At 42.0% G+C, this 17,170-nt stretch overlaps 1 protein-coding gene across 5 annotated transcripts in view; it reads left to right on the top strand.

Annotated features, from left to right (window-relative positions):
• LARS2 (leucyl-tRNA synthetase 2, mitochondrial) overlaps window positions 1-16,703 on the top strand; it is a 101,756-nt gene extending 85,053 nt beyond the window's left edge. For 4 of the 5 annotated variants that reach the window (XM_084858121.1, XM_084858123.1, XM_084858118.1 and 1 more), the window contains 4 exons: window positions 962-1,039; window positions 3,839-3,950; window positions 10,812-10,939; window positions 15,737-16,401. In XM_084858121.1, the coding sequence (XP_084714247.1) occupies window positions 962-1,039; window positions 3,839-3,950; window positions 10,812-10,939; window positions 15,737-15,916 (498 nt within the window). In that variant the 3' untranslated portion in view covers window positions 15,917-16,401. Of the gene's footprint in view, window positions 1-961; window positions 1,040-3,838; window positions 3,951-10,811; window positions 10,940-15,736; window positions 16,402-16,430 lie in introns of those variants that run through there. The other variant, XM_084858119.1, reaches the window with a different exon arrangement.
• The last annotated feature ends 467 nt before the right edge of the window (window positions 16,704-17,170 follow it).

Consider the following 17,170-nt stretch of genomic DNA (forward strand, 5'->3'; position numbering starts at 1 on the left):
TAATTATTTGTGAAAAATCACTGTCATTCTGCAATTACTCTAGAAGCGTCAACATCTGTCTGGGAAGGAGCCATGGCTCCGTGGTAGAGCTCATGCTTTGCATGAAGAAGGTCCCAGGGTCAGTCTCTGGCATCTCCAGTGAAAAGGAGCAGGTGTTGGGAAAGATCTTAGAGAGCCACTGCCAGTTAGAATAAAGCAGGGGTGGGGAATGTGTGGCCCTCCAGATGTTGTTGGGCCTCAACTCCCATCATCTCTGACTACTGCCCATGCTGGCTGGGGGTCATGGGAGCTAGAAATGGCTGGAGTAGACAATACTGTGCTAGATGGACAAATAGTCTTTCCTGATATAAGGCACATTTGGTGTTCAAGTGGGCAGCAGGAAGGGAGGAGTGACCTAGAAAGGGTGCCAGTGTGATATAGTGAGTAGAGTACTGGTCCTGGGAGGTCTGGGTTCAGATTCCTTCTCCTTCTTGAAGCGCATTGTGTGACCTTGGGACAGGCCCTACCTGTCAGCTAAAATACTTCGCAGGGTTGTTGTGAGGATAAAATGGGATAATCCACATATACTGCTTCTTGGAGGAAGGTTATTACAATTTACTGAGTCTGCCTGAACCCTTTGTTCACCATCCGAGGAGCTCCTTTAGGTCTCTGAAATTAGGTGGGTGATGTCCAGGGAGAGGGCCTTTTTGGTCAAGGCACCATGCTTATGGAACTGCCCTCCATTAATGTGCCAGGCAAAAAAAAAAAATTATCCTCACTGCTGAATGTTTATTGCTATTGAATCGTTTTGCACTTTTGTTTAATTGTGATTTTAAAAATATTTTATTAACTTTATACGGCACCCTAATAGTTTTAGTAAGGGGAGACTTAGAAATCTTTTAAATAAATAAAAATTGGAGAACTTCTGAGATATAATAATTTAATTAATCAAAGAAAAATGATTTTTCTTTTGTATGATTAGGTAACGGAATACTTCCTGAAGGATTATTCGTTTAATGCCGCAATTTCTCGACTGATGGGCTTCAGTAACATGCTGTCAGTGAGTATGCCATGTCAATTAGCTTAATTCTAAAAAAAATTTTTTAATCTGTGGATCCAAGCTAGCATGAAGAATAAGATCAATGCAGCTTGCGGCATAAGCTCTCAGTGCTTAGTTTTTGCATTTCTTTGAGATCATTTTATTCTGTTGCACTTAACGTTGATTTGAGTAAGTGTGAAATCCTCCTTTTTAGAATTACATCAATTTGGCACTTTCAGCATTGCTGAAGACCAGAAGTAATTAATCAAATATCTCCCAGGTAATCATCTCAGTACTGTAAATATGATGATTAGGCAGTATATTAGGATATGTTTCTAATTAAAACAGATAGTAAAATAATTGAGTTTTTTAAATTATGTTGCCTTTTGAATAAAACTAAGCATTAACTTACTGTTCTAAGAGTGTTATTGACTAAACCAGAAAAGCTGGCATAGACTGTACATGTTGAAACAATGTACTGAAACTACAGATGCCTTGAGGCTTGTGTAATAGACATCTTGTTTGTTAGGCCAACTGTTCACACCCTTAGCAGATTGGTTGGTGTAGAGTAAAACCTTAGAGCACTTAGGCAGAGTGGTAGAACAAGTTTTCATCTGCACTACAGAGTATCAACTTTCACTGCTGTCCAAAACCAGGAAGTATGAAAGCTAAAATTAAAACAAGCCCAAGAAGTTTAACTTCATCAAAACGCAGCGACGTCTGTTCTTACTTTTCTTTAAAACAATGCTTTCTAGTGACAATCATAGCCACTAACAGTGCTGCTGGAAGACGTCCAGTGATGAATTTTCCTGGGGGGTGATTTGTAGACCAGTTATCCAATGAGATAGGGAGGAGGGTGTATTTGGTATGAGTCCTAGCAAAGTGGTTAACCTGCACATGAAGCTCTTCACATGATGGAGGTATGGGTGGGGCCATTGTATGTGTGCAGTAAATGCTTTTTTATTTCCCACTGTGGCTTAAATTACCTGTGGGGCCCTGTTGCATTGAGCCGGGTGCCCACAGGTGTCCAGTTAGCATCCCCAGCCAGCATGGCCAGTGGTCAGAGATTATGGGAGCTGTAGTCCAAAACATCTGGAGGACATTGGTTGCCTACTCCTGCAACTGTACTTAGTGTTCACTGGCTGAAGTGGATTTCATTCTTAAGTCAGAATTCACCTCTTTCCTGAGGGGGCGGGCAGGGTGTCACAAGTACATTTCCACAACTAAATTAAAAGAATCAGCACAACGTTTAAATATGTAGTTTGAACACAATGGTAAATACACCCTACTGCCCCCAAAAGGCTTGCTATCACAACAAAACAAGAAAGGTGCCCAGTTAGCCATGGCTTGTTGCATTGTGTGAACCCAGGCAGCAGGGGTTGTTTGAGGGTTCGACAACTCAAATCACCTATGGCTTGTTTTAGGGTTATTTGCAGGTTGTCTAGTCCTCAAACAACTCCTGCCACCTGGGTTTGTACAACTTTACAAACTATGGCAAGACGAGTGCCATGCACAATACGACAGCCCCCGCTGGTAAATTAAGCCATGGTGGGTTGTTGTGTCATGTAAACCAGGTGTGTGTGTGTGTGTGTGTGCGCGTGTGCATGTGTGTGAGGTTTAGGTAGCAAGCAAGGCTGTTCCCCTGCAGCAATGCCCTAACCATTTAAAAGTCTGTTTTCCTTCTTTGAATTCTTTAGAAGTTTATTTATTGTATCTTTATTATGATCATTTATATACCGCCTTATCTGCTAACAAGACATCAAGGCAATCAGATTGTATATTGCTCCAACATATAGCTCCTACATGGGCCTGTACATCTACATTAATTTTTTTTAAAGTGGTGAACAGCAGTAGGTCTATTCCTCTGCAGTAGTGCCCCCACCACATTAAAAAATGCATATATTCTTTGGTGGATGTGCACTCATTTGGTGTACAACTTGCCCATGCTGGCTGGGAACGATGGGAGTTGCAGTCTAACACAACTGGATAGCCTGAGGTTGGCTAAAGCTGGGTTAGAGTACTGGGGTAGGATTGGAGAGATACAGGTTCACATCCTCACTCAGCCATGAGGCTCTCAGGGTGACCTTGGGCTAATCTCTTAGTTTCACCTACCTTACTGGGTAGTAGTGAGAATAAAGTGGAGCCGGGTGGGGAGGTTCTTGTACACCACCTTGAGCTCCTTGTAATAAATGATCCCCAATAACTAAAATGTGTGTTCTAATATAAAAAATGAATAATGCCACTGTATAGGAAATCCTTCCATTTTGGCCTTTAGGAAACTCCTGTGTCCCCCCTCACCCCAATAGTTCTTCATCTTTTTCTAACTACATAGCTTTATGGAGCAGACAGAGCTGGAATGCTGAGAAAGTATCCAAAGCAAACACAGGCGTGGCCAGGGTTATCCGTCTTATCTAGCTTATCGCTCGCATTTACAAAGGGAATTATGAATTTACTTAGTACTGCAGCAGTGCATTCGGTTTCCAACATAGCTTTTGAGGCCCTTATCCTATCAACTGATCATCATGAGCATTCTTTGGGGTCTCTACCCCAAGGGCTGGCTAAATGCCAAGTGTTTAGCAATGTCCATTAACTATGCTAAGTTTTTTCTAGGCCCTGGCTGTATTCAAGTCTCTTCAGCACCTTGTTTTGCTGACAGCAAAGTTAGAACTTCCTTTTAACATCTTTCTCTAAAAATATTGCTTTTCAAAAACAGCTCTTCATTTTTTAAAAAAACCTTTGTTCTGTCATTTTTCTCCACCAATGGCTTACTTATTGAAGAGTATTTAAATCCTATTCTTCTTCATTCCTTTTTTTTTTCAGCAAGCCTCCCAACAGGTCATTCTCCACAGTGCAGAATTTGAAGATGCTCTGGCAGCTCTCACTGTTATGCTTGCCCCAGTGGCTCCGCACATCAGCTCAGAGATCTGGAAAGGTAACTTGTACATTTTTTGTTGCCACCATCCAGAAAAGACTTCCAGGAAAACTCTAAATGATTTGAGTGTAACTGGGTACGCTAATTCGATGGTATCAGAGGTGGACAGTAGAAACTGTACTTCAGTGTCCAGTATCTGTAAAAAATTAGTACAGTTTTGTTTCGGAGGTTTTAGCCTGATTGATATAAATTGCTGTTCATAGTACAGCACTATTATAAATAAAACAAAAAAGAAACAGCGAAGCAACAAAGTCCATATAAGGCCATGAAAAGAAAGCAGTTAATTTTCAAGTCCTTGTTGAAAGAAGTATTAGTCTTTGTTGTCATAGTAAAAACAATGGAGAATCTTGTGGTGTTTTAAAAACTAACACATTTTTTCTAGCATAAATCTTTGTGATTCAGAGCTCACTTTGTCAGATGCTTGCTTTGTCTGGCAAAGTGGATTCTGGTCCACAAAAGCTTATGCCACAATAAATGTGTTAGTCTTTAAAGCACAACAAGACACTTGTTTTTTTTAATGCAACACACTCACACGGCTACCCTCCTGGATATTGTAATTCCAAAACGTTCGTTTGGACATGTCAGACACTGCTCACCCATCTCCAGTGGCTCTGTCACATCAGTATTGGTTTGGTTTGGTCATTTCATGTAATGTGAATTCTCTGTTTTCTTGGGTTATTTGGATGGAAAATAGACCAAAAGATTGGAGAAGATAAAGGTGTGGCTTTACAGTGAATCTTTTCTGGATAAAGGCCTAAGAATAAAATGCTTGTCTCTTTAAAAAATCAGTGTCCCTGGCACAAACTTCCTGTCACGGTTCAAGCATCCTCCAGATACACAGGCTGGAATTTCCCCACACCCCATGAATCCTGTCTACCTGGAGTAGACAGGAAATCTGTTCCAGTCCACACCTTGTACTTCCCCCTTCCTGGATTATGAGAAGTGCCAGTGGCCTGCTCCCCCACCCCCGCTGCCCAGGCACTTTTACCTATGTGTTGGACATGCCATGTCCCAAGTGTCAAGAACTCTGCCCCTAGATTTCTGCTAAGCTCACATGACCATGGGTTGGATCCAGATGTAGTCATACTTAGAGTAGACTGATTGAAATCAATGGGACTTAAGTTAGTCATGCCTAACTTAAATCTGATAGATTTCAATGGGTCTTCTCATAAGTATGACTAAATGGGGATCCAACCCCAGAGGGTCCTATTCTCCCCCTGCCCAATCACCCCCCCTCCCCTGATTCTACGGGCATAAAATGGGCATCATTCCCTATGAAAATTTGTCATCTGCTAAACATAATGAGTAATCCTTGCTCCTCACAAATAAATTAGGGATTTCTTTTTAAATAGTGTAGCCTAGTGTAGGCTATTTAGAGAGTGAACTGATATGTTTCTTTTTATGCTACTTATCTGCTTTCTTCATCTCTAATCTTAATAAAGCTTCTTAATTTGGAACCTGGGTTTGACTGCATACTTCTGACAATCCACAGATCTTTCCCCTGCATGCCAGACTGCTTTCACATGCACTTTGACCAAGAGTAGGCAAAGGGAAAGCTGGTTCAACTTGCTCAGCAGTCACTGGGGCATTGGCTGGTAGTTGCCCACTCCCAATGGGAAAACGTTTTCCATGTCCACAAAAATCCCGCTTTTCTATACTTCTTAGGAAGCTTAAAATTTGTGCCATTTGGTGGAGCCCTTTTCACAAGGCTATATTTTATCAGTCATACGTTGTGGTGAAAGCTATCGCATTATAACCTTCATTTCAGAAAGGGTTGTAGAGAGCTGGCCCTTAGCCAGCAACAAATCTGTCATTCCCTTATTTCCACACACTATACAATGCAACTGAATTATATTTTACAGCAGAGGTTTTGGTGTACAAATGCAGAGAACATCTGTGTGTGTGTGTGTGAGAGAGAGAGAGAGAGAATGCAGTTCATGTTTTTTCTGCATAAATAAATATATCTCTTTCTGTGCTTCAGTTCTCTGGCCTTGAAGAAGAGAGCTAGCAACATTCCCCACCCACACCCCTGGCTACATTTCTCCCAGGATGTGCTTCTGGGTGGTTTATGTCTTTGAATGGCACTTGGAAGGCATCTTGCTTATTAAGGAGAAATCATTACAAACCTGTATCTTTCTATGCAAACGTTGAGATACTTGTGTCTAACTAGCTGTACCCTATCACTAGTAGGAAGTTCTGACTACATTAAAAAAAAACACAAATTGTTGGCTGGGAGGAATAGCAAACAGGAAAGCATACATTGGCATTTATCCAGTCGCATATTAAGTTCTTTGAACTGCCCTCAAGATGTATGGGGTTTCTGTCTTAATAGAATTTTGTGGCTAGAAAGTGTTTACTGCATAATTACATGCACCCAACATTCAGTACATCAGTAGGGCGGGGGCCAAGGAAGTCCATGCTTGAACATTATGTAGAGTACATCTTTAGCCCAGGGGTGGGGAAGACATCAGACTTGCAAGGTCTACCTTGTGTTTTTTTTACTAGAACCCCCAGATCCACCAACCAAACCCTGGCGCAAAAGGCATACATGTCGAATTTGAAAATTCTGAGCAAGGAACATGTTTTGAGTACCAGAACTGAACAGAACTCACAGTCCTTCCACACTGAAATCCACTCCTGGTTGCCCCATGTTTTCTTCATTAGAGAAGTATAAATTAGGATGTGGGGTGGAGGAAGAGTCATTTTGTTGCTGCTATTGTTAAACAATTGTGAGCCAGAATTCCTTGCCCATCTACTGCAAATCATTCAGAGATCTACCAGTAAACCAAGATCTACGTTTTCCCTACCCCTGATTTAGCTTATGTTTCTCTAGATTGAATTATATCTTAAACACTATTTTTCCCTTGTAGAAGGGGTGTGGGGGTTGGTGTTACTTTTGTGTCTTGCTCTTTTCTAGGTTGTGAGGAGAAAAAGCAAAAGAAGTAATCTGCCTTGAGCAAATATTTATTATTGGCTTGATTTATTTCTAGTTGCCCCAAACAGAGCCAGTTGTTCCTATTCTATTAGAACTTCATACCTTTAAAAAAAAGCATAGCGTCTGTCATAAAACCTTTCATTCATTATCAGTGATCAGAAGGTCTAAAATGTGGGCAGATTCCTTCCCCCTCTATGGTTTTTTTTTAAGTTTTTCAAGTTTAAAAAAAATATTGTGCACCAACCAACATTAAATATGTGTTATATATACAAATATAGGATTAAACCCAGATATTAACAGGAGAACTACATAGCAATCTAATATGTATCTACTACCTTCCCCCTTAGACAGCAACCAATACATCTATATGTCCAGTCTATAACTGTACAAGTTAAGCCTTTTAATTGATTCTCTAGAAATGGTCGATTTCAGAAGAGCTCACTTGACTTCATAATTGGATTTCCCAAGGAATCCTGTTCTTAGCGGCCGTGATGTGATAATGTATGCATTTCATTGGGGGTGTTTGATAGCAAGCCTTTTTGGGGAGGTAGGATGTATTTACCATTTTGTTCAAACCACATATTTAAATGTTGTGCTGATTTTTTTATTTAGTTGTAGAAATGTACTTGTGACACCCTGTCCCCTCAGGAAATAGTTGAATTCTGTCTTAAGAATGAAATCCACTTCAGCCAGTGAACACTGAGTACAGTTGCAGGAGTAGGCAACCAATGCCCTCCAGATGTTTTGGACTACAGCTCCCATAATCCCTGACAATTGGACATGCTGGCTGGGGCTGGTAGGAGTTGTAGTCCAACACATCTGGAGGGCACTAGTTTAGGGAAGGCTGGTTTTAGGGTGTCTTGTAGTTTGGTGTGTGGAATTGTTCTCTGCAAATTTACATCACCCATGTTTTTGTGCATTCTTTAATATAGAACGCTCCACTAGTCTGCATGTCATTTCCTCTGCATATGTGTTGCCAAATGTGTGTGGGCATTTTGAAAAGCATGTCAGCCCTTTTACTTCTGATCAGGGTTCATCAGACTGATAACTTGGCAATTTGTAGACACGAACAGGATGAGGAAATCTGTTTCCTTCCTGGAACCTTGCATCTGAGCAACATTCTGACACCGCATCTAAGACCTTTTAGTGCTTATAAAATAAAATATTTTCCTATCCAGACAAGCACATAAGGTCACTTGATCTGGAAGGTTTCATGTTACTGTAGGAGTCCTATGAAGCAAAGGTAAAAGCTGTCCTCGAAAAGATACATTCACAAGTGTGGGGGCTCCTTTCCTTTTATTTGAAATTTACCCTTTCAGCCAGTATTCATTACGTCCTCTGGCCAGTTCACGCAGTCCCCCAATATGAGGGCACCACACATGGATGGCCTGGTTGCAAGGAACTCACTTCCCACATCCCTGTCAGAAAGAACTCTCAGCTCCTCTGTTGCCCTGGGGCTGCAGAAGCAAGGGGAAAGAACATTCTCTGGCCTCATCCGCTGGCCAAAGGAACAAAGCCACCAATTGCTATTCAATGCAAGAACACCAACTAGAGAAGATCAGCCTGGCTCAAAGTGCATTTAAACACCCACTTATAGCTCACCACCTCGTTCTGGCCTTGAAGAACTGATCTCCCTCCTCTTTCTTTTCCCTCCACTCCCTTTCCCTTGTGTATCTTCTCATTTTAGTTTTAAGCGTGATGGCAGGACCTGCCTCTTTTATTGCTATGAGCCACTTTGGGAAACAGTAATTGAAAAATTGGATAAAAATGCAGTAAATAAATAGAAGCACTGTGTGAAGAATGTCGTATGTGTTCCATATGTATATTTTGTAGGAATGATCTGCCTGCTTTAACTGTGTGTTACGTGGGATTGGGGGTGGGGTGAGGACCATCGGCTCTCTTTGCCTAAAGGATAAGTCACAACCTTCAAGGTTCATATCCTTCTGTATGTCCTGCCCTCTTTTAATACACCAAATGTTTCTGTGCTGTTTGATGATCACCTTTGTTCTTTCTACATGAAACAAAGGGGCTGCTCCTAGGAAAAATGGCCTTAAATTAAGTTGGATCAGAGACCTGACTTAATCTGACCTTTAAAAAAAAAAATGCTCTGTGTAGTTAAGTCATTGGTGCCTTCCTTTGCATTCTCAAGTTACTTGTTCACCAAGGTATCTAATAGAACACATCTGAGCTGTGTGTGTGTGTTAATACACAATTTATATATAAGAATATAAGCATATGGAAGATGCTATTCTAAAAGAATATATTCTCAATCTAGGGGTTTGACATAATTGACAAGTAATGGGTTCCTACTTTATAAATAGCCCTTTTTGACTGGTTAAGTCAGTCTTCACCAACCTGGGGCCCTTCAAAGATTTTGGTCTACATTTCCTAGCATTTCTATTGACCATGCTAGCTGGGGCTGATGGAAGTCCAAAACATCTGGAGGGCACAAGGTTGGGGAAGGTTAGATTAAGCAGATGGAATTGCTCTTGGATCATTAACAGTGCAATCCTATACGTGTCTACTCAGAAGAGACTTACTCCCAGATAAGTATGTCTGGTAATAGCAACCTCACTTTTTATAATATTTCTGAATGTTAGAAGCACTTTAGCGATGTACTGGAGCTACTATGGGTAATAATAGCTTCTGTTTTGAGCTCCCAAAGTGTGGATTGGAACAGGAAAAGCAAACAAGCTAAATAAGCAAAAACTTCATATTTTTATATATATATATATATATGCATGCTTTCCTGCCCAGTGTAGAGGTGTGTTTTTGCAATTTTGCATAGCTGTGTCACTAATTAAGAGCATTAGGAGCTCATCTCTTGAACAGATATCCCGCTTGGTATATTGGTACTGTTCCACCTAAGAAGTCCTCCTTGTGTATTCGTTTGGTTTTATATGTCATTTGGCCATCTCCAGCATGTCACTGATTTGGCTTTTTCAGAAAAGAGGCTTTTGTGTCTTTTGTAATGGTGTGAAAAATCCCAGTTAAACAGGAAAAGGAGCAGCCTATAATTGCATGTTTTTGCTCTCCCATCCAACATGTGATCATTAGGAAAGAACGGAGCTTATTTACAAATGGAAAAATCCTAAGGAGAAGGGGCTAGCAAGAAAATGTATCACCATTCCAGAAGCTTATTCCTTTCCTTAATTATACTTTAACAGATTTCACACATGTTCTCATGACTCAGTGCTTCCATCATGAAAACTGCTTTTTGCCACCACCTGGCCAAAGACATTGTCAACTATACGTGTCTACACCACACGACAGGGGCATATGTTGTAGTCACATAGGGGAGAAGATAGACTATCATCAAAAATAATTCTTAACTTCTCTCAGGCTAATGAAGACAAGTATCCGAAATATTAGCGTGAAAGGTTGTGTTATATAGCTTTTATTCAATAGACCTTAGGCTTGCGCCAGCCAGTGTTAACCAATTCAATTCAGTAGGACAGATGTTAAGCACGTGCTTAACTTTAGCCTGATGATGCCCTTTGTTTTGAGAGTAGTATCTTTCATTTACTTTATTTGTGTGACATTAGACTTTTATAGTGCAATCCTATACATATTTATTCAGAAGTAAGTGCACTTGGAACTGCAGCCTAAATTAGCCTTTATGACCAGATGTATCTGTTATGTTTTGGAAACTTTCCTATGCCTTTTTCTTTTTTTAAACACCTTAAAAATCTCTTAGGACCATTTTCCCCTCCTTTGCCTGTAGCTATGATTTTGCTTTCTTTCTCCTAACCCGCTTTAGTTGTGATCCAAAATCTAGCACACATTCATTTTCTAGTATGTTGGCAGTCCTCACTAAAACAAACTGCCAAAGGTTTGCTCTGGGCAATGTTTAAATTGATTAACCCCCTCCTCTCCCCACAAATATTTCTTTAAGTACAAGCAATCCACCAATGTTTGTATTTCAGGTTTGTCTCATGTTCAGAACAAACTTTGTACGCATCACCACTGGGATATGGAAGTACTGCAGCAGCCCTGGCCTACAGTGGACCCGGAATACGTTCAGCTGCCAGATATCGTGGAAGTGTCAGTTCTGGTAAGAACATGTACTTTTACTTCAACAGTGATCAGTAAGATGTATGTAAATATTCTTGAACATCCCCAGCTTCACCTGACAAGAGAAGAGCATGTCTGGGAAAACGTGATACCACCGAGGCGCTAAAGCTGAGCAGGTACAGACCTGATTGGCAGTCTGGATGAGAGACCATTGTGAGCCCTATATAAGAGTGGGATGATAATACTTTTAAAAAAATATATATTTCTAATTAAAAAAAACCAAAAGGACCCTCTTAGCACATACAGCTTCCTGTGTTATTGAAACTTAGTAAAAGAGGCATGTTTTAAAGTCAAAAGCATTAGTACTAAAATGTGTCTCATTGGGTTAGACTGTTTGGCCAGTGGCCAACATCCCCTTCCTGGGCAAGGTGCTTGAGTGGGTGGTTGCTGCACAGCTCCAGGCACTCTTGAATGAAATGGATTATCTAGATCCATTTAAGTCGGGCTTCAGGCCTGGTATTGGAATGGAAACTGCCTTGGTCGCCCTGTGGGATGACCTTTGCTGGGAGAGGGACAGGGGGAGTACGACCCTATTGATTCTTCTGGACTTCTCAGCGGCTTTTGATGCTGTCAACCATGGTATCCTTCTGGATAGATTTTCTGGGTTGGAAGTTGGAGGGTGCTGCAATGGTTCCACTCCTACTTCGATGGCTGATTCCAGAAGGTGGTGGTTGTTGTTGTTCAGTCGTTAAGTCGTGTCCGACTGTTCGTGACCCCATGGACCATAGCACGCCAGGCCTTCCTGTCCTCCGCTCTCTCCCGGAGTGTGCTCAAGTTCATCGAAGGTGGTGCTGGGGGATTATTGCTCTATGCCTTGGCAACTATGCTATGGTGTTCCACAGGGCTCAATTTTATCCCCCATGCTGTTCAACATCTACATGAAACCTCTGAGGGAGGTTATCCAGTGTGGGCTGAGGTGCCATCAACATGTGGATGACACCCAGCTCTACCTCTCTTTTTTAATCCTGTCCTGAATCAGTACCTGGGCACGGTAATGGTCTGGATGAGGGCCAATAAACTGAGAATCCAGACAAGAAGGTGGTACTGTTAGCGTGGGGCTTGTCTGCCCGGCTAGGTGATGTTCAACCTGTTCTGAGGGGGTTGCACTCCCCCTAAAGGATCAGTTTGGATGCTCTTGAACCCAGAACTCCAGAGGCACAGGTGGACTCGGTGGCATGGAGCCTCTTTTGTCAGCTTAGGCTGATATACCAACTGTGCCCTTATCTGGACAGAGATAGCCTAGCTACAGTTATCCATGCTCTGACAACCTCTCGTTTGGATTACTGCAATGCATTTTGCATGGGGCTGCCTTTGAAAATGGTCCGGATACTTCAGCTGGTCCAAAACAGGACAGCAAGATTGTTAACAGGGCTGGCCAATGAGATCACATTATGCCAGTACTTTTCCAGCTGCACTGCTTGCCAGTCCATGTCCAGGCCCAATTCAAAGTGGTGGTATTAACATTCAAAGCCTAAATAGCTTGGGCCCAGGTTATCTGAAGGATCATTTCCTCCCATACATACCTGCCTGGACCCTAAGATCATCTTCAGGGGTCCTTCTCCGGATCCCCTGCCAAGGAAGTGAGGCGGGTGGCTACCAGGAAGAGGGCCTTTTCTGCTGTGGCACCCTGGCTGTGGAATGAACTCCCTAGAGAGGTTTGCCTAACACCTACGTTGTACTCCTTTCAGCACCAGCTGAAGATCTTTTTATTTTCCCAGCATTTTAGCATTCTTGTCTTTTACCTCTGCTGTTTTAAATCTCTGCATTGTGACTAGGTTTTATTCTGGTTCTACTTTTATACTGGAGCTTTAAGCTTTCGTATTTTATATTGTTTTATGCTGTACCTTGTGGTTTAATTGTTGTGAACTGCCCAGAGAGCTTCGTCTATTGGGTGGTGTAGAAATGAAATAGATAAATAAATAAATTGGGAGAGTGCAGAGTGGTAGGCGGCAGTACTGCAGCCGAAACTCTCCCCATGACCTGAGTTCGATCCCAGCAGAACCCAGGTCTCTGGTAGCCGGCTCAGGTCGACTCAGCCCTCCATCCTTCCGAGGTCGGTAAAATGAGTACCCAGCTTGCTGGGGGAAAGGTAGTCATGACTGGAGAAGGCAATGGCAAACCACCCTGCTATACTCTGCCATGAAAACGCCAGCGCAAGCGGCGTCCCTCTAGGGGTCAGTAATGACCCGGTGCTTGCACAGGAGGAACCTTTCCTTTCCTAAATGCAGGCCAAGCAGATGTACTGTGCTAATTTAGTATCCTTTATTTTAAAATCTTCTCCAAGCTAGCCTAAGTGAAAATGGTAGATTCACTTGTAGGGGTTGGGTGCTCTGGGAAGCATTTTCTATTTGGATTATATTGGGAGCAATGCTAGGAGCAGTTCTGGAATATGAAGTAGAGCACAGATTTTAACAGAATAAGGACACGATCCTATGCATGTTTGGACAGAAAAAAGTCCTCCACCTCCCAGCATTCCCTAGCTGGCTGAGGAATGATGGGAGTTGTAGGATTCCTTTCTGTCTAAACATGCATAGGATTGCGCCCTAAATATCTAAAGCAAAGGTTTGGCCTGGGAAGGGCAGTGGTTCACTCAAACAAACGCGTGCTTTCTCTCTCACACAAACATGTGCATACACTTGCTGTCTCCCTCTCACACGTGAGTGTGTTCCTATTCTTCTTTACACTCCGGGACAGTCCACACCTTATGGCGGCAGGGTTGTTTTTTTTATGTGTACGCTAGTGTTCCCGCAGAAAACATGTAAAATGTGAAGGGGCTATCCACGTCTCCAAACATGTAGTAGACATGTTGCATGGAGTTGTGATGCATACCTCTCAGTGCTTAGAGACTGCATCTCCCCTTCATCCCTTACATGTTCTCTATGTACATTAAACCACTGGTTTAAACGTGCCTGCGACAATAAGGTGTGAAGTGGCCCTCATACATATTCTTACAAACACATTCTTACAAACACATGCTTGTGTGTGCACACACATCTCTACAGACTTCTCATTGATGAAATGGTGCAACGGAAAAGCTGAGATAAAATCCACCCTAGTACGTACCTCTATCTTTCTGCAAGTCAAGATAAGCAGGAGAATTATAACTGTTCCAAATGTTGCTTCAACAGAACTCCAAAAGTGAGTCGGTATTCTCAGCTACAATGTGACATTTGTCTCAATACCTCAGCCTAATGACGTGTTGGCTTTCCCAGACAATTGTAGTTCTGTCTATGCTGATGTAACAGACTCTGTTATTTCCATTTGGTCCTGGATCTATGTCTGCCCACGGTCAGCCCAAAATACCAACAGGAAGCAACATAAAACAGATCATTGCACATTTGGCTTCTGTGTTGTAGACATAATGAAAGGTATGTCTGATTGTCAGCTGTTGTAGGCATTGTTGTAGGGTTGCGTCAGCTGCAGTACATCGTAGCATCTGGGACTGGGATTTTTAATTAAAAAGAGAGAGTACTGTTGTGTGGTAGCAGCTTGACATAATGGAATTAAATAACAGAATGTTGAAGAAATTTAGGGTCTATCAAAATACTCTGGAAACAAATTCATACATTGATTTCAGGGTTTACCCTTGTTTATTTTCATTCATTCATTCATTTATTTATTTATTTAGGAAATGTATACCCCATATTTTGACCAGGGGTATACCCCATGTTTGTCAATGCCAGGCCCTCCAACCATACCTTAATCCAGGCCTGGAGTGTGGGCTCTCCAACCCAGGCTCCGTGAATGCCCCTGCTCCCCATTCTGTGCTTGAAGAGGACTCTTTAGGCCTTACCAGCAGGGCCACCTCCAGGTCTGAGAGGGCCCTGGGCAAAGGTGGTCCTCATCCTCTGTTGGTGAGCCCTAATGGGATTACCTGGAAGAGAGTAGCAGCAACAGTGCTCTGAGCAAGCACCAGGGGGATGATTTTACCCTCCGCTTTAATTCTTCACAATGCCTCCAATTTAGTGTTGCGTTGGAGCATTGTGGGAAATCAACGTGACAGCTAGGCCCAGCCATCCAGCACTACTTGGGCTGACAAGCCAGGGTGGCGGGGGGGGGGGGGAATGAAAGGTGGACTCAGAGCAGGCACCAGTACGGAGCTCTGCTGGGGTGCTGGCAGCTGCCCAAGGATGGCAAGTTCTGACGCTAATCATCAGGATAAGTCCCAGACTCGGCCCATAAGATCAGAGAGAAGCTCTCTTATAGTATCTGCTTTTATTCACTGATCCCCCCCTCTCCCCTTGGCCACCAGTTTAGATCTTGCTTTTTTATTCCCACACTGCTTTCATTTTTCTGCTCCCAGTAGCATCTTTATTCAAGCTGGCTTGTCAATCTTGAAAATTACTTTTAAGTTGTCTGGAAAATCTCTTTAAAATGAATGCACAGCAGCAGGGGAAGATGAGTTCTGATCTTGCTTAAAAACCAGCCCGTATCTACTCAGCATCTCATTAATCCTACAAGACAGGCTCTTTCTGACTTCTTAGAAATAACTACTCTTTAAAACAAAACCCAATTGGGTTAGGTTAGTGTAGGGCTGTACAGATGATACGATAGCATGCAATGACAATAAAAAGGTTAAGGCGGACTGAAATAAACTTAACAGAGGCTGAATTAATGAACTGAAAGTTTTAAATAACAATATCTGAATGTATGTAATCATGCATTGTTCTGTTAAATACTAGTAAACAGAGGCAAATGGACTGATAAGTAAGATAGAAGTGAGGGGGCCTATTTTTAGAAGTCTCCTTTGGTTCTCATCTGTGTCTTTTATTTCCAGATTAACAACAAACTCTGTGGTAAAGTTGGTGTACCTCAGGAAGTAGCCCGAGATGCCAAAGTAGTTCGTGAACTGGTTGTTCAAAGTAAGCTGGGGACGGAATATCTTCAAGGACGTAAAATTACAAAGTTCTTCTTGTCTCCTCGAACCGCCCTCATCAACTTCCTCGTCCAGGAATAATGGGAAGAGACATTTTCTTAGAGCTGTGTAACTGTGGGTGAGCAAATTCATCAAAAGAAGAAATCTTTATTTCAGAGCTAACAAATAAAACATAAAAAATTCTAGGTGAAAGAGTGATCACATCACTCTCCATTAAAGTGTAAAACATTTGATGCACTTGAGTCACCCTTTCTCATTAGGAAAGGAAGATATCTGACTGTTGCTACTGGGAGCAGAAAAGTGAAAGGGGTGCAAGAAAAAAGAAGAAAGCTCTCAAGGGGCGGGGAGGGGAATCAGTGAACAGTAAATTGTATAAAATCAGTGAGTATGTGTAGTTCTACAAATATTTCTCTGGAAATCATGTACAAAAACTTACTTTTGTTTTTATCCATGTTGCCAGATGTGAGCTAAGTGTTGCAATATTTGGTGCAGGTTTCTCTGCAACACAATAAATAGCAGTTCTCCTCATGGTGTTAATTTTGTTCAGCAGAGTAAAGTAATTTTTTTTTTTTAACTTTCGCTTATTTTTCACCAGTTCCCACAGAGTTCACCAACATGGAACGAGGTAATGAAAATGACTTCTACGCAGAAAAAAAACCTTAAATTATTACTTCCGTCTTTCAAAGGAACATACTGGCAATAGATCAATTCCAAGCATTGCAGCGTTGCCAAAGGCCATCCATACATGGCAGCCCTAGTCTTTTGTTTGGCTCTAATTCTCACACAGCTTTAGACGCTAGACTAGAATGGAAGTTGTTATCTTGTCAGTGCACTTTATAATCTGGAAATAAAAAATAGGGTGTCTTTCAAGTATGGAGAGTCAATGAAGTGCTTCTACAGTATGTGTAGCAATTCGCTTGGATCAGTGCTGCCACTTGGCTAGTACAATACATCAACTGTTCTAGGCACAGGAAATCCTTACACTGTGTAACAAGACAGGACAGGCTGGCTTCAGGTTTCCAGGCTTCAGTTCTTCTCAGCCTGTCAGCTGCATCTTTAGTCCACAGAACTTAATGTGTGGCCATTGCTTTTTACAGGTCGCAAGCTATGAATCAGCTGCCCATCTTGACAGTTTGGAAACCAGCCCCAAAATGCACAGCCACTAGCTCTTAGCCCTTAACCTCTTAGCTCGGGAGGGCAAATACTGCAATAGATAGTTTTATTTAGGAAAAGCCTAAATAAAAGCCTAAATAACGAGTGAACGATACTAGTGGCTGAATTTCAGCAAGGGTTTGTTGTTATCCACCCAAACAGTGTTTCAGAAGCAAATGTCAG

Source organism: Heloderma suspectum, chromosome 5 (assembly GCF_057233095.1).
Source record: "Heloderma suspectum isolate Gila_16-S chromosome 5, 16-S_ref, whole genome shotgun sequence".
NCBI lineage: Eukaryota > Metazoa > Chordata > Lepidosauria > Squamata > Helodermatidae > Heloderma > Heloderma suspectum.